Source organism: Puccinia triticina, chromosome 15A (assembly GCF_026914185.1).
Source record: "Puccinia triticina chromosome 15A, complete sequence".
Lineage (NCBI taxonomy): Eukaryota > Fungi > Basidiomycota > Pucciniomycetes > Pucciniales > Pucciniaceae > Puccinia > Puccinia triticina.
Genome location: NC_070572.1, coordinates 4842799 through 4865196, shown reverse-complemented (window position 1 = coordinate 4865196; position 22398 = coordinate 4842799). Strand labels below are relative to the sequence as shown.

Here is a 22398-nt window from a genome sequence, read left to right as displayed (position 1 = left end):
AATGGTGTTCATGAAGGACACGCGGTTGGCTGGTTGGCAGGGTCCCAGTTCACCTTCTTGTCACTCATTTCCCTGGCAAGCGAAGTTTCCAATGCTTCTTCAAGTTGGGACGCTTCTGGAGAGGAAGAAAAGCAAGAGTGAGGGTTAAAAACAGTTAGCTAGTCAGCTCCACTCTTCGCCACACACTCCCATTGAAGAAATTTGCAAACTTGAAGATAGATGGACGCCATCTGAAGCCATCTTGCATGCCTTTCCAGTTAAAACAATAGCCTAGTGATTGAGATCCGCGAACGGCCCCACTATCTATTTTATATTTGCTGGATGTGCGGGATCACCTCGGGACAGCAATTGCGACCAAGACAAAGCGCAAGTTGACCGCGTACGCGAGGGTGGCGTGGGTCGAGGTAAGTTGGTTCTTCTTGGACTCAAGCTCAAGGTTGAGTTTCTTGGGAGCCTCTTCGAACCGTTTGCGGACAATCAAGTTAGTCGCGCCTGCGGTCTCGACCTTCTTCCGGCTGACGGCGGCCTCGAGGTCCTTGAGCTCGCGCTGAAGCAGTCTGATCCGTTACTTGTCCTCCACCATCTCGTTTGTTTCTTCCTTGTAATTGTCATCGTCCTCTTTCTCATCATTGTCATCGTTATCGCCGTCTCCGAAGAGGTCTTCGCTGTCGTTCTTGTCCTCCTTGTCCTCAGGGCCCGTCAGCCCGGCCGCCGCACGCGCTTCCGCCGCCGCACTCTCCATCAAGCCCGCCTCGATCTCCGCCACGAGTTCGCTGTCAATGCTCCCCTTGTCATTGTAGTCCATCGCCCCTCTATCCTCAAACTCCTCTCCGGCTGGCGTGGGCGCGCCAAGCGACTCTCCCATTGGCGTCTCGACGGTGATTGTCTGGGCCGAGCCATCTGGATCGAGGTCCTGCGGATGCTGCTGACGGGATCGCGAATCTTTGGCACGCTTGTCGTGACGCTGCTGTTGATGGTGGTGGCCATGTGGATCGAATGGTTGGCTGGAGCTGCGTTTGGTGTGACTGATACTTGGCCGGGCCTTATTGTAGACAATCTTGGAAGGCGGCTGGTTTCCGAATCCGACGGTTGCCGATTGAGGAGGCTGGTAATCCTCGCCCTCCGAGTCGCTGAGATCGCAGACGTTGTTGACAATGTCAATGATCACTCGGCCCGCCCGGCCATCCTCCTCTAGTAGTCTCTCCACCGCTCTCTCGACGGTCTCAATTGTCCGTTTGTTGAGCCGCTTCCTGAACCGTCGCTTTTGGATGTGGTGTAAGGGTGGTGTTAGGCCGTGTGGGTAGATGCAATCTTGGATGTTGAAGTTCCCCTGGGTGACTGTTGATTTGTTCGTGATTGGAAGGCTGTGGCGCTGGCGCGGCCAGGGGCATGAGCGGGATGAGGAAGAGCGGGTGGGGATGATGGCTGGCCGACGAAGCTGATTGGCCTGTTTGGATGCTCTGGGCCGTATGTTGCGATGGTAGCCGTTCTTCTTCCAGCAGACACTGCATGTGCCTGGGGATACCTGTGGTGAGGGGATCAAAGTAATTGTAACAGTTGCGAGGGCCGCGGGGTGGGTTGGGTTGAGATGAGAGTACACAGGCATCCTGAAATTCTCAATGGCTGACGCCGTTGCTGAGGAATCCATTACGGTTACGGGGCGGCGGCGTGGCGTTTGCGTAGAGGGGAGCGGGCGTTCTGGCCAGAGTAGGTTGAAATTCGAGTCCAGGGGTTGTGAGCGGAGAGCTCAAAAAGCGGATAGTTTGGCAGTGAGTTGAATCCCCAGGAGATTGGAGATGCTGCACTTCCAGCTATCCGTTGTCCTCAACCCCTCCGCTGTTGCGCATGCGCAGTCTGAGGGGCAAAGAGTGGGCCCCCCACGGGTCTGCAGCCTTTGCTGTGGACCGGGGGCCTTCACGTCCATCACTTTTGACCCGTGCACTTGACACGGGCTGGGTGTTGAGCCTGTGGGCACGGCTTTGCCGCTGTTGGAAGGCTGGGTTGAGAAATTGTGTGTCTTTTTTGTGATGGGGAAACCCACCAACTGTTTTTTGATATTTTGTTAATGGGGAAACCCATGTTTTTTTTTTTCTTCATTTTGTTTAATTGTAAGGGGAAACCCTTGATCTTGATTTTTTTAGTTTTGGAAAAACTGTGTCTTTAATAAACTTGGATGCTCTAGATCTCCTCCACATTTTTTAAGGATTCTCAGGTGGACTTCATTGCCTGTTAAATTAGGCCAAATGGCTTTCAACCTATCTTTCTGAGATATTACCCATTTAAGTGGATTGTCTTTTTCAATATCAAATGTGCTCTCATCAAATTTATTTTCAATTTTGAAGCGCCATGCTGGGCTTCCCCATTTGCTATTGATCTGTTCTTTCCACCATTCCCAAGATTGTTTGCCATTTGCTGAGCGTAGGTCTGTGAACCAGCGCTTGGCACAACCTTTGAAGAGGCTGTTAAGTCTTCCAGTAATTGAGGAATCACTTAATTCAAAATCTTCTTGATACAAATCAATTGTTTTGATGAAGTCCAAGTGATCATATTCTCCTTCACCTCTAAATGATGGCCAATCTTTAATTCTAGGTACATCTTTAGAGTTGTCTTTCATAGTTTGGATACTAGGATTATATGATTGTTCTTTGAAGAATGGTGTTGGTGGGACTGTGTACTCCTTTCTCAAGGGTGTTTCTTCCTCTGCCATTCTTCTGAAAGGATTACTAGATTGATGTGGTGGTACATCTTTCATTCCTTGTTTGTATGGTGTCTGAGTTTGAGGTTGCATTTGTGTATTGTGGCCAATTTTTTGTGCTATGTTATCCATGCTGGCCATGAGTTTACTCTGCATTTCATCAAACTTATTATTAATTTTGATGATTTCATCTGCCATACTGTCACTGTTGTGTATAATAAGTTGTTCTAGTTTATCAACTTTGTCCATTATCTCAAGTATATTTTCATCTTGAGTTTCACGGTTTTCTGACTCATGCTCACTATCTATTTTTAATTGGTCTAATTTACTGGTAATATCCAATCTGTTAATATCAGTATGTATTGCATTTAATTTGGCAATTACTGTAGTTTCTTTAGCATTTGTCTGTATTTCTGTAGTAACTTTTTGTAATTTATTATTATAGTCTACAAGTCCTAATTTTATGTTGCTTATTTGTTGTATGATTCCTGTGGTTTTCTTAACCTCTGGTACAATAATTTTAATATCTTTAGCGCTTTCTACCGCATTTTCTGCTAAGTTTTTAATTTTAAAAGCGCTATCATGTACATTAAGGTGGATTGCATTGATTTTACTATCTATATGCTCAATGTTTTTAATCAAAATTTGATTAAAAAAATCTTCCACTTGTGCTAGAGGCTCATTTGGGTCAATAAGCTCCTCGAGTTTTTGTTTGTTACTTTCTTTTGCCTCTTTGGGTTGTTTCTCACTGTGTTCCTGCTTTTCTAAGCGTTGAACTTCTTGGCGCACTATCTTAGTTTTTGGTTTAGGAATGTGATTGCTTTCTCCTACTATGGCAGCGGTGCTTGGATTTACAAGACTATGTTTCTCAATAACATGTAGATAGGACTTTGTTACTGGCTCTTTAGCAGATGGTAAGACAGGTGCAATAGACGGTAAAGCAGGCGCATTAGCAGACTTTGAAACTTGTGAAACAGACGATACGACAGGCTTGCTAGACATTGAGACATTTGAGACAGACGATAAGACGGACTTGCTAGCAGACGGTAATATAGGTTCTTTCGCGGACAGTAAGACAAGTTCAGTTGATACTACGGGCTCGATATTATGAAGTGAGTAAGAAGATGAGGCGATAGGCTCGTTAATGTTCTGGTCTACTCCTCGATAGCGTCTTTCACTTCCATGAGAACGCGAGCCATTCTGAATGTCTCCTTCCACTTGTTCTCGCCGGTCTTTGGTTTTTGCTCGTATGGTTTTGAGCCTGACGCTTTTGGTTTGGAGCGGTTGATCTTTGGGATCTTGTAAGGTTTCTTCGGTTCTTTTGCTTTGTTTACCTTTATCTCTTTCTTGTTGTTCTTGAGGACTTTGATGTGTTTCCTCTCCGTGTACGGGTTCCACCCGTCCGAATACTTGGTGATTAGTTCCTTCCAGGGGAGAAATTTCTCTATCACCCGGAAAGATGATATCGCCTGTTCGAGGTAGGATTTCAGGAGATCCATCTCCTCGTAGTTCTTGGCGTTGAAATACGCCGCCTTCGTTGCTTTGTAGATCGACACCGCGTTCTCCTGGGCTTTGTTCAGGACTGGGACCCAAGGAAGTCAGTATTGAATCGTTAGCTACGGTATCTTTTGAAGGGGTATCTACAAACCTCGAGGGGGTTCCTCGGTTATGACCTCGAGCTTGTCCTCCTCGGGCTGTTCCCCTTCTTCTACCTCTTTTGGTGGGGGGAGGGTTCGCTGCGTGGTCCTTTCCTGATCTGGTTCCGACCATGTTCGGGGAGGTGGTTGTTAGTTTTTTTTTTTTTTGTAATAGAGGAGGTTTGTTATGCTCAACGGATCTTTAGACTATTTTACAAACCTTCAAGGAGTTTGAGTGCCGCGGCTTTCGGGTTGAACTGCTTCTCAATGATCCTGGCGGGCAACGTTGCCAGGTGCGGTCTACGTTTCTCTTGGTACGGACTAAGGAAAAAACCTGGCGGGAGCGAGGCTGTTTGTTCACTGTTCTTTGCTGGTTTGTCTGCGGGCGCGGTCTTCGGATTGGCTGATTTGGTCGTATCCAGGTGGTTGTTGGCTGGTTTAGTAACTGGCACGGGAGCAGACACTAAACTCGCGGTGAAAAGAGGATAAAACGTAAAAGATATGTTTTGTACTGTTTAGTTTTTATGTATTTTTTATACGTATTTTACTGTTTTTATCTCTATTGCGCAATAAGTCAGAAACAAGGAAACAGGCGTACTTGTTTAGTGGTTTTAATTGGTTTTTTATGTAAAAACTGGAGTTCTGACGGCAAAAATATGGGGAAAATTGCTAAAAAATAAGGAAAAAATCAGTTTTATCCTTGACAGGTACTCTGGGTAAAAAAACACAATGAGGCCCCCAAATTACAGCTCTGTTTATGAAGCTTAGGGCAAAAACCCGTCAAAATTGAGGGTTTTGGGCCCTAGCACTATAACTGTGCTGATGTAAACACTAGTAATGTAAATTACTAAACTTGTTACGTGGTAATTTAGCCACTGGAAGGGTTTTTTAAACACTCTTTTAAAAAGAGGAGGATTATTATGTAATTAATAATATATAATTATTAATTACAGGGAATAAATTTGGCGTAAAAAGTAGGTGGTAAGCGCTTAAACTGATTGGCTGCTTGTCAGAGGCGGAGGTCTTACGGCAACTACTTTTAAGGATAAAGCTTGTAAATATGCTAATAAGGGATTTTTGATATTTAAAGGTTTAATCCAGTGGATTTTACGTGCTGGGGATGGTTTAAAAGGAAAAGTGGCTACAATAGTAGCAGAGGAGAATATTCACGGCAAACTTACAGTTTATGGGCGGTGAATGGTCTGGGGGATCTTTTCCTGAGGGCCAAATAGGCCTCTATTTATATAGAGGGGACTTCAGTGGGCGTAAACACTGAGTCCTTTTCTCCCTATGGGAGTATCCAGGGCTGTAGCCGTGAAAAGGGCTTGGCTGTGGGTATTTTAATTGTATTAAAATAGACTAATTTCCCTGACTCTGTCACATGACATGTTTATAACCAATTGTCATGTGAAAGAGCTTCAGTAGAAGTCTACATAATACTTTCACGGGGTATTTTTACACGAGTAATATTACTCATTATTGTACAACAGTTTAATTTTATGTACTTTAATTGTTTTACTAATTTTTTGTATGTAATACTATTTTTGGGCGCTTTCTGTGGCCAATTCTTATTTATACATTTAGTACATGAAGGAATAGGAATAAGGGGATACTTCAAGTGGGTGACCCCCCTTAAATTATGATGAGGAATCTGATTCTGCAATAATAATTTAATAATTATTATTATTTACTGAGTTATTGCAGTCTTTTGGATACTTGATGTATCTCTAAGGCTGACAAACACATTGCCACTCAGTCCAGTAGGATTCACAACTTTTTCATCAAGACCACTCTTGATAAATTAGGAGCTCCTTCACAGCAACCCAAATTACCACCTATCCGTCTGTCTCAAGCTCAGGTGCTTGATTCTCCACTGCGTTCGCTAAATTTCTGCAACCAAATTCATCCCTGTAGAGCCGCTTGTCCCTCTCAATCATCATACAGTTTAACCACCTTAATCCAGACCCTCTGGCCCAAAAATTCAAAGTTTACTATCCTGGCTTGATCAACTCGTCATCAAACCCATGCTTCTTCATGTGATCTTGCCACCTGACAGGTGATTTACTTTTAACTGATCAAAACTCTGAGCTGGGCTACTACTGACATGAGAGACCGTCATCAGATTGATCAAGGCCTCATTGTTGGTCAAGGCGGCCAGCTGGATCTGGATATCTTGCAAGTCAGTGGTGCTGATGGAGATGCAACCTTTGGCAAAGCTGCACTGACCATGTATGAAGAAGCTGTCTTGGTCACTGAGTGGGATTGATAAGGTTGCTTTTGATCTCAGGGTCTTGCCTGGCATCCTTGACTGAGGAGTGTTGAATTTGGTACACCAAATCACTTGACCATCTGATTGAGGTACCAATGGCTTTGCACCATAGTCAGCCTATATTTGTTTTATCATTATACAAAATCCGTGACAAACAAAGTTAGTAGATAGATAACCAGGCGGAGTTTTTGAGGAATTGGATGCTAATGTATGGCCGGACAGGTTAAAACCCACTCCATTGCTTCCTTGGCTTCACCCGCAATTGTTCAGTAATGCAAACTACACGCCCATCCCCGGTCAACGCAGCCAAAGCCAGCCAGGGGGGGCTTCCCAATCATCTGTTTGTCCCAGATGACAATCTACAAGTTCCTGGCCACGCGCCCTCGGCTGCCAACAGTCCCTTCCATGCCATGCCCAACTTGCACCCGTGTCTGCTCTCCCGTCCTGTGAATGATCATGCTGGCTTCAAGCCCACTCCTATGGACACAAACTCGCTCCCAAACAAGGCGTCGCGCAGACTGGCCGGCAAGCATGCTGGGGCACTGAGCATGATCAAGATGTAGCTGCGTATGTAACCTGATTTGCCCATATTGTCCACCACCTTTGAGGTCCCCAACCACCTGCAACCTGTTGGTCCTCCACGCTGCCCTCCCTCCTATTTTATCAGCAGGGACATGTTATGTCAATTGTCTTTCAGAGAAAGCCTGCCATAGGATAACAGCATGGGGTTTTCTGCCTGAATTCCTGTAAGAGTCCGTTAGGACTCTTCACTGAGCAGACTGTGAATAGGCCAAAGCCAAAGCAAAGGTTCTAGGAACCACTTATGTTTATTATTACTAGCTCAGGAGAGAGGAATCAGCTCTCTCTGCTATGTAAAATGGTGTTGATAAGGGAGAATGAAATAAGAGCTTACCTAGCTCAGGAGAGAGGAATCAGCTCTCTCTGCTGAGCTAGGTGGGACGCGGGGAAGTGAGCGCTAAGTAGTCGTCCTTGTGGCTGATGTAATCCAAGTTGTGACAGTTGTGTGAACCACGGTGTCTGGGGCTTCACAATTCCCATCCATCAGTTCATTTGCTCTATCCAGCATACTGTTTTCAAAATGAATACCCTCTGGATTTTATTGAGAGATGGGACATCAGGAAAAATATATAAAATTTGGTTGACATTTTGAAAGTGGCGCACCCATTAGGTACAATGGTTGGAGTGTGTGTAGATATAAGGCGGGCTCCCTGGAGGTGTGGCATGCATAGGAAGATTGCATCATTACACTACAGACAGTGACCCCTGCAGCGGCGCAGCCGCCTTGGCCTCTAGTTGCCAATTGCACCCCAGTACTGGCTAAAGATGGCAAAGGGGTACTCCTTGGGCGGTAACCGGGACCCTTTGGGGGGTTGGGTGATCCCGGGACTGATGTCGCAACCCTATCACGGCATAAAACAGCCACAACACCCAAGTCCTGTCCGTTTGCACACAAACAGACAGGACACAACATCACCATCCTGTCCGTTTGTGTGAAAACGGACAGGACAAAACATTGGTGTCCTGTCTGTTTCCGTGCAAACATACAGGACACAACATCGGCGTCCTGTCCGTTTGCATGCAGGACAGATGTGTTGGGGCTATCCTGTCCGTTTGCGTGAGACGGCCAACACCTTTGTCCTGGCTGTTTGCGTGCAAACGGACAGGACCCCAGCATCATCGTCCTGTCCATTTACGTGAAAACCAACAGGACAGCCTCAACACCTCTGTCCTGCACGCAAACGGACAGGACAGAGGTTTGGGGCTGTCTTGTACGTTTGCACGCATACAGACAGGACACAAAATGGGTGTCCTGTCCGTTTGCGTGCAAGTGGCCAGTACTACTGGCCAATTGCACCTGGGTACCTGTCAGGTACCGCTCCGTGGGTGTGGGTGTCTGATTTGAGTGAAAGTGCAAGTGGCCAGTACTACTGGCCAATTGCATCTGGGTACCTGCCAGGTACCTGCTCCGTGGGTGCGGGTGTCTGATTTTAGTGAAATTCTGTCTGGGTACCCGGTGTGGAACTCCTAAAAGATCAGGAAAGAGCTGTGAGGGGAAATAGTCAACTACACTACTAATAATGTAGAAGAAGCTACAGGTGCTGGTGAGGCTGCCCTCTTGACTAATGCTGATGGAGAGAGGGTTACACTAAGAAAAAGAAAAGGGTGTGGCTGATGATTCTCTTTGACTTAGATGGCTTTAACACTAATGAGTTGAGGAGTATCAATCCTACTGAGTGAGAGAGGAGAAGTGAGAAGGGGAAAAGCAGAAGCTCTTTTGGGAGTCACTCTGAGATGTGTAATGAGGTATATGCTGGGGATATATTTCAGAGGGGTGAAATGTTATCTAAGTGAGGTGTGTAAAGGTGCTACTGAGTGTATGTGGGGGAAAGTGCATACAAAGTGTAGTGGGTTAAAGTGCATATAAGGGTGATGTTTAAAAGGTGCTACAGAGGGGATGTAGTAGAAAGTGCATGATGGGGATACAACATCTAGAGGGGTGTTTATATATGTGAGAAGTACTACAGGGGGGTGATACATGATGAGCACATAGTAACAATATCTGAAGATGAGCAATAATGATGAAGGTGCAATTACCAAGGAGTGTACATGAAAGGTAACTATGTGGAAGATGAAATAATGATGAGCATTTGATAATAACTACAAGAGCTATGAAGGAATGTACTGCTGATATCATATGAAGAGAAAAATGAGTAATGAAGTTATGTATAATCTGCAGTCCTATGTAGCTATGATACTAATGAATGATGTATGTAATAATGCTAATGATATGTGTGAAGAAAATGCCTGCCAAAACTATACATGCCAATAACTGCTGATCCATTTGGAAATCCTAGGTGAAATGAGTGGGTGACTAGGGGTAAAATGGGGTTTAGAACCTGAATATGAAGTAATAATGAGGTATTTATGAAGGGTTTAGGTGATATGAGGGTGATAGTATGAACAGGAACAGGGTTACCACACCGGGTGTGAAGTGCCATCCCTAGACACCAATTCCCTCAAGTCCAGCTTGCCAAGAGGTATGTCTCTTGGTAAGCTGGTCAAATTCCAGCTTGCCTAGATGAATGCACACCTCTCGGCGGACTGGGCTTTGACCAGCTCACCGGGAAAAACACCCTTGGCGAGCTGGTGTAAAAATTCAGCTCGCCAGGAGGTGTGTATTCCTTTCGGCGAGCTGGACTTTGACCAGCTCGCCAAGAGACATACCCCTTGGCAAGATGGAGTTCTTGCCAAGAGTTGTAGATTTTGCTTGGCGAGCTGGTCAAATTCCAGCTCACCGGAAGGGAGGCATTCCTCTCGGCGAGCTGGTACAAATCCAGCTCGCCAAGAGGTGTGGATTTTTCTAGGTGAGATGGTCAAAGTCTGGCTTTCGGGGTGTGATGTATTAGGCACGGTCTCCAGCCCCTGCCGCATTGCAAGGCACTTGAGCAGGTACCTCAAGCAGTACCCAGGTACCCCCCCACGTTTCACAAAGAAACAGGCACCCAGCACTGCCCGGCGGGTGCCGGGTACCTAGCAATGGGTCCAAACTGTTATGCTCTACTTCTTTGTAACTCTAATCCTTCCCTGAGTTCTTGAGTTGTGGCGTGCATGCGCAGATGTGACGTGGCAGCACTACAAGGCGCCCCAACCACCTGTACATATGTAATTATGTAAGCAAACTCTGAAAATTTACAAAGTCAGGATCCCCCATGCCTGAGTAGGATCTACAGACTTCAGCACACCAGAACCACACCCCAGAGACACCCAGGATCACTAAACCAGATACCACTTCACTCCCAGTATCACCACAGGATATTGACAGTAGTACCCTCTTTCACTGGTCTTGTTTATCTCAGAGTGAAACTCTGTTGCTCCAGAATTCTCTTCACCAGCTTCTCTCAACTCTTTCAATCATCAAAGATCAAAAGGTTATCTCTGGTTAAGACCTATAAAACCAGAGCAGAGTAGTAACCCTAATTCTGAATCCCACCAATGTTTCCTTGTTGTGAGTGGATGCTGTTGCTCTCTTTTGGCCTGGCACAGCTGGCATCCAAATTTTCCAGGTTGAGAATAGCCCATATCATTTATTGAAAGACTTAGGCCCCATTTGCAGCCAATATAATACCAGCAATATATGAGTTTTTTTGCCTGACATCCTATGTGACATCTGATCAGGTCCGCCAAAACTTGATCAGATGTCACAAAATTCCAGATTATATCACGCAATTATATTGGCTCCAAACGGGGCCTTAAAGTCTAGGCCTGATCTTCTCTCTTTCTCTCTCTCTATGTTTGTATTTCTTTGTCCCAAGAAATCCCAACATTTCCCCTATATTTCCTTGTGTCCTGCTGTCACATAAGAGACACAGGCTCACAATGAATGTTTTATCTAATCTATTCATATTTTTGCATATGCAGGCACGTATGCGCGCCAGCACAATCTTCCTCTAGCAGTCTTGGATGATGATAACAGACGCTGGGATCAGCTCCAGTACCATAACCAATTTCTATGTCACTGAGTCCAACATTTTTTGAAGCAATTTTTCCAGGAAAATGCCAATATTATGAAATCATTTGATATCCCAAGTTGGTCAAACAGCAAATGGAATGAATTCAAACAAGACTGTGCAGAATCTTCTCTAGTGCAATTGTAATTCATTCAAACTTTTCAAACAACCCTCACAAGGATGATGACTTGAACCCATGGACATACGGTCTATTCAGCTACATAAACCCATCAACAGGCCTTCCAATTTCCCCTGAAAGCTCAGCTCCAGGACATGCCTTTTGATTTCCTGAATTTAATTGTGAGAATGACTTTGGAACATCTCCGGGCATCATCAAGCTGTTATGGGCAAGTAAATCAGTTGAACACCACACTAAATATCCACCAGATCTGTTTTCCACCAGATCTGTTTTCCACCAGATCTGTTTAAAACAACTCCTACAATGACTCATTATGGCTCCTACCTTGAAATTAGTAAGCCTTTGATGTATAGAGCTATTAAACTGAAGAAATAAAAAAAAAAATTCTTTGCTGGCAAAAGAGACAAGAACTAGAAATTGCCAGGGCTAATGATAAAACAAAATATTCATTTCATCGAACCTCTTAGCAATTCATAGATCTAGTGTTCTCATTTTGGATGTGTGCAGAAATGGTTTATTCTTCAGATCAGTAGTAGAAATCATGAAAGCTTTTGAATAGCCCAAAGGTGTGCAAACCACCTTATCATAATGTGGCCATCCAAAAAATGTGGTCTGAGTTTTACTCTGAAGTTTTCTGTTTTACGCTGTGAGAATAAAAGCTGGTAAGTTGGTGGAAATGTCCGCTAATTGCCTTCTTCAAGAATATTGGTGTACAGGCTGTGTGATTGTTGGTGACTTGGCTCCGCACTGCTACTATCCGCTAGCCTTCAGCGCTCCTCTCTGAGACTGATCTATAGCGTAATAATCCGCAAGTGAATAAAGTTCCGCACTCCGTTGTGGTCATTATTCCTGTGTTTGTAGGAGAAAAATTCAAACTTTTATGTGTACTCACAAAACGCCTCAAGATACAGCCAAATGGAAATCAGAAATGGAATCTAGGACCAAAATAACCCCTAGTCACCCACTGAAACCACTCTCATATCTCTACCGGATCAGAAGATACGCAAATCACCCCTTTCACGCACCAGTCTGAGTGGGTTCACACACAGACTCAACTCTTGGCTACCATACTTGGCATAATGCATACGGCACATGAATTACTTTTCTTCCTTCCTTTTATCAGTCCTCACCTCCTATTTTCCCCTTGCATATCACTATGAAAAAAACTCAAGAAACTGCTGTCAGTTGACCTCCAGCATACTCAAGTTAATCCTCAATTAGAACAAGGATCATACCCATGAATGCCAATTTTCTTCTACCCTGCAATCTTTGCACATTGCCTAATTTATGCAAGCTAATTCTGAACTACAAAAAACTTAGCACAGGTTTCAAGATACTCAGTTGAGACCTGTGCAATCCCCCTTTCATGTTCCCCTACCCCTTTCAAGTGCACACATCCCTTTTGTGTGCAAATACTCATTTCATGTGTATATATCCCTTTCATGTGCACACCCCTTTTATATTCACACCTTTGCTGTGCATGCACCCCTTTCATCATGCATGCATAACTCTTTCATTTTCACACGCCCCTTTGATGTGTACAAACTCCTTTCATCATGTGTACGTAACCCTTTGTTTCACATAACCCTTTGATGTATACATATCCCTTTCATGAATACCCCTTACATGTGCACGTACCCCTTTCATCACATACCGCTTTCATGTGCACATATCCCTTTTGTGTGCAAATACCCATTTCATGTGTATATATCCCTTTCATGTGCACACCCCTTTCATATTCACACCTTTCCTGTGCATGCACCCCTTTCATCATGCATGAATACCTCTTTCATTTTTACATGCCCCTTTGATGTGTACAAACCCCTTTCATGATGTGTACGTAACCCTTTCATTTTCACATACCCCGTTGATGTATACATATCCCTTTCATGAATACCCCTTACATGTGCACATACCCCTTTCATCATGTGAAAATATCCCTTTTATGTGTAAATACACCTTTTCACATTCCCCTTTCATGTGTACATATCCCTTTCATGCGTACATATCCCTTTCATGCGTACATATCCCTTTCATGCGTACATATCCCTTTCATGCGTACATATCCCTTTCATGCGTACATATCCCTTTCATGCGTACATATCCCTTTCATGCGTACATATCCCTTTCATGCGTACATATCCCTTTCATGCGTACATATCCCTTTCATGTGTGAATACAGTTTTGATGTTATTCCTTTCATGTGGAAATACCCCTTTCATGCAAGCATAACCCATTCATAGGTGCATGCACTACATCTTTTGATGATGGAATGAACATGGAAAATATCTAGTCTGGAAGAATCATGGAATGAACAGGGAAGAACCCAGGTTCAAATCAAAGTAATATCAAAGTTATTGCATGTCAACTGACACTAATTTCTTGAGTTTTTTTCACAGTGTATGTTTGTTTCCCATTTGCATATCTTTGATCTTGGAAAATCCTTGTATGAATATATATGATCCTGTTTGCATATCAAAGGGACACATTGTAGATAGTCTAGCTAAATTCCCTCAGTTGTACTTTCTCACCAGCCAAATTCCCTCAAAGCTGTCCCCCTGGAGCTAAATTCCCTCATCATTGTCTATATAAGGAGGCCTCTGCCTGCCAGTTGTTCCCTCCTCATGCCATCCGGCGGTCTATATTCCCTACTCACCTATCACTCATATTATACTCTATCCATATCACAGTTATCCGCTCATATCACCACTCAGTTTCACATAACTTTCACACTTTATTTGAAATTTATATCACCACTCAGTCACACACCTTTCACCAGTAACCAGTCCCCGGTTCCACTCCCGGTTGAGCTTAGCTCCTTCTTGTAAAAATCACAACACTGTCACACCTGTGACAGCTCCTCTTCAATTACCCACCTCAATCAACCACCTCAAGATCAATCGACTATCTGTTCAAATCCTCCCTTTCAATCTCGACACTCATACTCCTCAACTATCCTCGCTTCACTCCTCTCTTCTCTTTACTCTTATTTTCTTTTCTATCTTCTTCCTCCGAACTCAAGTCCTTTCTGTCTGGTGAGATCCTGCTTCTCATAAAACACATCTCAAACTCTCAAACTAACAAACTCTACACAGTCTTCTGTCCATTCCTTGTTCTTCCCTCCGAGTCCATTCTTCAAGCCCTGCCTCACCTCACATCTCTGTTGCTCTAAATGTTGGTCTCAAGTTTCTCTACTTTATTTCTTGTTCTACTCTTCTAACTTGTTTCTTTCAAAGTGTGTCGGCTTCACTTAGCAATTCAAATCATCAAAAATATTTCTTTTACCTCTCACCCTCATCACTCCTCACTTTCTGAACTTATATACCCCCAGGCCAAGGACCTAGGTGAAAGCCCCACTTGAGACATCAAGTCACCGTCACCTATCTCATACATCAGTAACCCCGTCAACCCCGGACATCAACAACAATCCTCTTATATATCTCATCTTTGAACATATCCTATCACAAAATAAATTGCCAAGCTTACCTTGGTGGTCTTGTTTTCTGATATACAGAAAGGCAGAGCTTGCACCTCATCCATACCTTTCGCCATTCAGCAAAAGGGTCTCACAACACCTTTTGAGTCTTACACCGTAAGCACAGAATCCGCAAGTCACTTCTGAAAGTAAAAGATAAGGTCACAAATATATCTCCTAATACTCTTGTACGTCTGTAAGTTGTAAGTACAATAATGAGTAATTCCCCTGATGATAGGATAATAGGATAAGGATCCCGAAAGAGAAATCCCTGAGCCTTTTTTCCCGTCCTTCCCTCCACGCACATCGCCATTGTGAGAATAAAAGCTGGTTAGTCGGTGGAAATGTCCGCTGACCGCCTCCTTCAAGAATATTAGTGTCCGGGCTGTGTGATTGTCGGTAACTTGGCTCCGCACTGCTACTATCTGCTAGCCTTCAGCGCTTCTCTCTGAGCCTGATCTATAGCGTAATAATCCACAAGTGAATAAAGCTCCGCACTCCGTAAGCACAGAATACGCAAGTTCCTTTGAAAAGTAAGGGTAAAGTCACAAATATATCTCCTAATAACTCTAGTACGGCTGTAAGTGTAAGTACAATAATCTGAGTAATCCATAAGATAATAGGATAATCGGATCCCCCCCCCCAAAAAAAGAAGAGAAAAATCCATGAGCCCCCTTTTCCTGTCCTTCCCTCCACGCACATTGCTGTTCCCACCCAATCCCGCACGTCTGACACTTTCCTGCACTAGTCCTCCAGCTCTGCCCGCTCTTCTGCACATCACTTTCCCAGACTCCGCTCCTCTCCGATGCTTGATCTCCCACCGTCCTCTGTCTAGCCCCCACCAGTTGGTCTCTTGTCACCACCTCCACCCCGGTTCCACCCGCTTTGGCTGTTGTGGCTCACCCGCTGACGCGCCACTGCTACCAGTCCACGTGTGTAGTCCGCCGCAGTCCAGCCCTGTCTTTTCCGCTCCAATCCAAATACCCAATCCGCAATCCGTGCATTCCGGTCCGCGCGTGACTTTCCGTAAGCTTTCCTAGAGCGCTTTCTTGACATCATCCTCAGTGCTTATGTCACCGGAATGCACTCTGCCTGAGCCGCTCTGTGCATTCCCACCCGCGCTATCCCCGAGTGGACATTCTACCACGCGCGCCTATATAAATCACCACACCATCCCCACCCGATCCCGCACATCTGACGCTTTCCCGCACTAGTCCTCCAGCTCCGCCCGCTCTTCCGCACGTCACTCTCCCAGACTCCGCTCATCTCCGACGCTTGACCTCCCACCGTCCTCTGTCTAGCCCCCGCCAGTCGGTCTCTTGCCACCGCCTCCACCCCGGCTCCACCCGCTGGTGGAACCCGCTTCGCTGTTGTGGCTCAGCTGCTGACGCACTGCTGCTACCAGTTCACATGTGTAGTCCGCCGCAGTCCAGCCCTGTCTTTTCCGCTCCAATCTGAATACCCAATCCAAAATCCGCAATCCATGCATTCCGGTCTGCGCATGACTTTCCGTAAGCTTTCCTAGTGTGCTTTTCTGACATCATCCTCAGTGCTCATGTCACCGGAAAGCACTCTGCCTGCGCCGCTCTGTGCATTCCCGCCCATGCTATCCCTGAGTGGACATTCTACCACACTCGCCTATATAAATCACCACAACGCATTTGAGGTAACTCAAATTCTTCCCAAAATGTTCTCTACTTTATAGGAGAGAAATTAAGAAATAGAATAGGGGAAAATCACATGGGCTGTGAGAATATTTGGTTCCACTGAAATAAATTATCCTTTTCATAGCTTGGAATCTTTGTTATTTTATTGTGTGCAGCTGAACTAGATTGCAATAGCAGTGCCTCTGTTACAGCTTCTTCCAGCATTGTTAATATAATAGTGGCACTAGCACCTTTTTGAGGTGCTATTAACAGTGCCAGAGCCACTATTAACAGTGCTGCCAGAGGAACTATGCATATGAACAGTGCTGGAGGAAGTATTAACAGTGATGGAGGCACTATGAACAGTGCTGGAGCCACTATTAACAGTGCTGGAGCACTTGTGCTAAGCTAGGTCACCCAACCCATTGAGCTCAGAATTGGGGTGGCTACACCACGGCTCCACTTGTAAAAGGTGGCCGACGTCAAATTGCCCCCAACATCAGATTCAGGTCGGCCCAGCTGAGCTGATGTCTAACTTTTCAGCAGGTCAGACCGACCTGTCTGACGAAGCCAAATAGACGCCGGACTGCCCTTCCCAACAGGAAGGGCAGCCCGACCGTGCCGATGCCCCGGTCAGCATGGTCGGCTCGCCGCATGGATCAAGCCGAAAGTCCCGACGGCCAGGGCAGGAGAGTTGGCTCGTCCGAGAGGTCATCAGACGGTCGGACTTTTAAGTAAAAATGCCGACCTGTCTGACAAGGTCAGACTGACCTGTCCGACGAAGCCAAATAGACGCCGGACTGCCCTTCCCGACAGGAAGGGCAGCCCGACTGTGCCGATTCCCCGGTCAGCATGGTCGGCTCGCCGCATGGATCAAGCCGACAGTCCCAATGGCTGGGGCAGGAGCGTCGGCTTGCCCAAAACTTCGTCAGGCAGTCGGCTATCGAAGGAAATAAACCGACTTGTCTGACAAGGCTATCGGGCCAGTCAATCCAACCGGTTTTCGTCCAGTCGGACCATTTTGTCCGTCGGCGAAGTTCAAGAAACCACTCAAAAAAAGTGGTCCTCAACCTACACCACAAGATGCACAAGAGCATCTACATAGCATCCACACCAAGAAAAAAAAAGAAAAAAAAAGATGCCTTGCTGACTTGTCTAAAATTTCACTCAGGGACTTCCTCCAATGGGGGGTGATCTTTGAGAACTTTGCTAACATGTTTTTATGTTTACAGGTATTGATAATGGCTCGATAGTGCAGCCGGCGGAGAGGTCCCCTCTGCAGTCAGCCCGGCCCCCCTGCCAGGCGTACCAGGTTGTGGGATCAACCCCACCCTCACCCTGTTTTTACCCGGCCATCTCAGCAGGGGCAGCCCGACACCCACCCCGCCGTCGGGGTCAGCCCGACTGCCCCAACGGCTTCTGCTTGGGGAGGAAAAAATCCTGACGTCAGGGTCAATCCGACCCCGGGGAAGACGTCAGGGTCAATCCGACCCTCAATGCTGACGTCAGGGTCAGGCCGACCTGTCCGTCACTTTTCCTCCCAACGTCGGATTGCTGCTTGATCCCTGGTTGGTCAGACAGGTTGTATCCGACGTTGGATTGCCGTCTGGGTGCACCCGTAGTGTAATGGCCTATGCTGGACGCTTGTCAGGTCTGTGACAAAGCATCACAGACTTCCCTGTAGGTTACAGAAGCCATGCAACAAGTTTTATGCTGTATGGATAGCCTGGGTGTTATGTGCACTGGCCTGTGAACATACATATACATTGGCATTGGTGATGGTTGTGTACTGCGAGGCTGAAAAGACGCTGAGATGGTATCAAATTCCCTTTATGGGTGTATTCAGAGCATGACACCTGAGTACAAGAAGGAAAGGGATTTGAATCTTTTTCTTTGATTTTTTTGCTTTTGAATTCTAGACATGTGACATGGGGGTGGCATGATTGTGTTGTACCTCATCTTTGGGGTGTGGTTTGTTGTCAAACCCTGCTCACTTAAGTTCAAAACCAATCCTTGGCAGAAAGGTAAGCTGAAGCATAGTGAGGGTCGCGACTTGTCCTTGTTGACCGCAGTGTTTGGGAAGCTTGGAGAAGTCGTGCACACACATTCTGGTATCCCCGCTGTGATACGGCAAAACGGGCAAAAGGGGGGAGCATTATACATGAAACATTGGCCAGGAAACAGTAGGGAGGAGGTCAGCAGAACTTACTCATGATTTTCCTAACTGAATACGGAAGCATGTGCTGGATTGGGGCATCCACGGTCCCAAAATGGTTGTTTGCAAGTGCGGTTATTTGGAAGAAGATGCAGGGGGAAGGCAGGATGTTTGGCATAAATAAGAAGCCTGGTGTCCCATTTGAATATCCTGCACGGTTTGAACTCCCCATTTCCACTTGGGCTGTTTGAGGGGAACTTGTCCTTGATCCCCTCCCCCAATTGCACTTGTGAGTGGCCAGCGGGTGTCAAGTAATAACTTAATTGAAACCCTGTTGCACTTGCGCAGGTAATTAACACCCCGTAGTCCCTTCGCAATTTCACAATTGCAAAGCGGCGGGGATGAACTTTCAACTTTTAATTTCCCCTGCTGTGTGTGCACAGCCTGAAAACTGAAACTGTTTGAAAGCCACCATTTGGTGATTTTTTTTGATAGTTTGATTTGCCTGTACTTCTCCCTAAATAAATTATTAAAATTCCCAATTTGCTATGTGTTTGTATTGAGATGGTATACTAGAATCCCTCTATGTAGTATGCTTCTAATCTATACACCCACAACTTAGCCTATACTGTACATGTATATAGCCTAGTTGTTCCCCTCACTGTTATCCTTCCTTGCTGAATGATGATTATCCTTTGACTGACAGATGCAGGTGAAGAGGGTAACTTGTGACGCTTCTTGCTGCTCCTGGTCATTGCGATGGGCTGTTATTGGAGGGGGGGGGGGTACAAGTTTGTTCAAGGTGATGGAGGTGATGAGATTGATGGGGGTGACAAGATCCACTGCCAGCATAATTGGCTGGGTTGAGGTTATCCCAGTTAAACTGGGATGAAATCAACCAATTTAAACTTGGTTGATCTACCCCCCTTGGTTTTATATTTCATTGGATGAGATAAACCCATTACAAATTGGTTGAGTGCATCCCATTTAAACTGGGATGATTCCATCCCAGCCAAATATGCTGGCAGTGAGATCAATGAGGAGCTAAATGAGGTGGTGGATGTGCAAGCCCACGGATCCATATGCATTTTTAACCCTTCACATGCATATTGCTTGGTCAGATAGGTGGGTTCCCGCGCAGGTACCCGGTTATTGAAATTTTGGCTAGCCCTTACACCCACACCCGCACCCGGTATCCGCTGGTGGGTACCCGCTGACAGATACCAGGCACCAGCGGCCATCCCCATTGGTGTCCCCAGTCCTGTATGCCAATTAGGTGAGAACAAGGCACAAAGAACCGCCGTTAACAGCCACAAATACCGCTGGTACCTGACAGGCGGTGCCGGGCGCGGTACTTGGTCCCTGCTTTGGGAAAAAAAACAAACCCGGTACCCGGGTGCCAACCAAATTGTTATTCTCTACAAAGAAGTGGTGAGTTTTAAACAGGGTTAAAATTGCATGAGGAAACAGAATCTGAATTCAAAATAAAGATAACTTCTAAGATAAAAAAGATATAAGGGGACTTGGGTGTAGAAGAGTAGAAAAAGGCAGACTTGAGGCTAACTATGTGAGAATGCAAAGGCTTTCCAAGGAGTGCAGGTAATATGGTTCAGCACTTTAGCTTGAAAGTACTGATGGCAAGCTTATCTGAGTTATCTCTTGCCGAGCAGGCTTGGTGAGTCAATAAGCTTTCCAAGGACTCCCAGAATTTTAAAGCTGTCATGAAGCCTTTCGGGGAGTCCTTGGCAAACCTGATATGCTTTTCTACAGCTTCCAGGCAGCCAATTTGGTACCTGGGCGCAACAGTGGGCCGCTACGCTAAACTACATGATTTTAGCCCTAACGTTTAGCGTAGCGGCAAAAAGCACTGGCCTTTTTTGAATAGCATTAGCGCCGCTACGCTGCGCTAATTTTCAGCAGCGCTAACAGCACGCCAATTTTTGTTTAGCGTTAGCGCTACACTACAGCCGCTACGTTGCGCTAAGGCGCTTTTAGCGGAAAAAAGGCCTTTTTTGCCTCAAATAGCGCTGTAGCGCAGCGTAGCAAACACTCTTTTGTGCCCTGCGTGCTTAGCGTTAGCGCCATTGCGCAAATCTGTGCTAAAGCTAAGCTAAAAGCTAAAATAGCTTTGCACCCTGTGCGCGTAGCGTTAGCGCAGATGCGCGCGATTGCGCTAACACTACGCTAAAAAATAGTGCATTTGCGCTGCGCTACACTACACTACGCTAACAGCTATGGTAGCGTAGCTGACCCACTGTTGCTGGGCGCTGGCAAAGGCTATGCGCTGTGGTATGCTTTATGGCTACCCATCTAGTCCATTTCAAAATTTTCTTCTTTCTCATATGTACACTCACAAATAACCCAATACAGCAGCACCACTGAATTCTACAGCCAAAACTACACAGGACCCCATGGACAACACACCTTACACCCCTCTGGATCAGAAGTTACAGTCCCTTCAAGACACATCATTCAGTTACATACACACCAACACCATACTCAAGTTCATGTAATCTGTTCCATGAGCCACACTTACCCAGGACCATTTAATCCGTTACATGAACCACTCTGACAACCTGTCTACCCTTTTACATATACATTGCATAATCAGCTGCACTCATTACATTGTGCTATGCACATTTCATGCAGTCACACTTAATCTAAGGGCCTGTACCATAGCGGGTTAAAAAACTGTTTTTCCCGCAGAAATCAATTTTTTGTGCAAAAAACAGTTTTCCCCAAAAAACGCATACCACAGCGCCTGTTTTTTGGGACATCCAGAAAACAGTTTTCCCTAAATATGGTCGATTTTCAAAAACAGGTCTGACCCTGTTTTTCAAGACTATTTTTCCTGCCCCATCACCTCATTACTCCAAGACCAGAGCAGTCCGACAATCAATCATCTTGTCGTCTCAGAGAACTCCTCCCTCCCCTTAGGATAATCTATATAGCATACAACTGGATTGGTCCAAGGAAAACAAACGGAGTTCGCTACAATTGAATCGGACAAAGGAAAAAAGAGAGTCCTTCATCTCTCCTCTTTTCCCTTGGACCATTCTTCTCCCTCTTCCCACTCGGACCGCTCTGTACTATTGTTTGGAGAGGAATTCTCCTTTCTCTCCAAACAGAAGTTGATTGTTCCGAGAGAAAAAAAGGAACTCAATTGTTCCTGGAGGAACAAGAAATATCTTTGCCATAGGAAGGAGGAGGAAACCTCGGATCCCTCCTCCTTCCCTCCCCTTGGACATATGTATAGAGCTAAATCAATCCGACAGGAAAGATGAGGGGATTATATTTTGATCCTCCCATTGCCTCTGACACCAGGAGGAGGGAGTTCCTCTTGGGCTGGATGAGTGATTGCAGGCCTCCTCCCTCTTGGACGGGTCTGAAGATTTGCCAGAGTACTGATGATTGTCCAAGGTGTTCATGAGTAGGGAAAGCACCACATTGACCCCTTCCCTACTCATGAAGATTTGTGAGCGTACCAAAGATTTTCTTTTGGTGTTATGATGATCAAGATGGATGGTGGAGGAGCAGTGTGGATGTGGAATCTGAAGTGATGGTTGTGGTACACATTATTGAAATCTGTTTTTCTGGATGAGAGTTTTTTGAAAAAACAGAAAAGTGCAAAAAAAAATTGTTTTCTCTGCGCAAGAAAAACAGAATTTGTATGGTACAGGCCCTAAGTTTATTCAAGACAGACAATCACAAAATCAAAAATCAAGGGTTTCCCCTACAAAATAATCAAAAAAAAAAAAAAAAAAGCCCAAACAAAAACACTCAGCCCAATACCCATCCTCTTCTAGAGAGGGTGCAAGTATTGGGCAGATGACTCCCAGCGCGCCGCATTTAA

The 22398-nt window shown here is 45.5% G+C and overlaps 1 protein-coding gene across 1 annotated transcript; it reads left to right on the top strand.

Annotated features, from left to right (window-relative positions):
* Positions 1-16484: 16484 nt before the first annotated feature.
* PtA15_15A484 (uncharacterized protein) lies at positions 16485-17952 on the top strand (the record flags this gene model as incomplete). Its single annotated transcript, XM_053163693.1, has 3 exons — positions 16485-16491; positions 17649-17784; positions 17841-17952. 3 exons carry the CDS (start codon positions 16485-16487, stop codon positions 17950-17952), a joined length of 255 nt encoding a protein of 84 aa, XP_053027643.1.
* Between the last annotated feature and the right edge of the window lie 4446 nt (positions 17953-22398).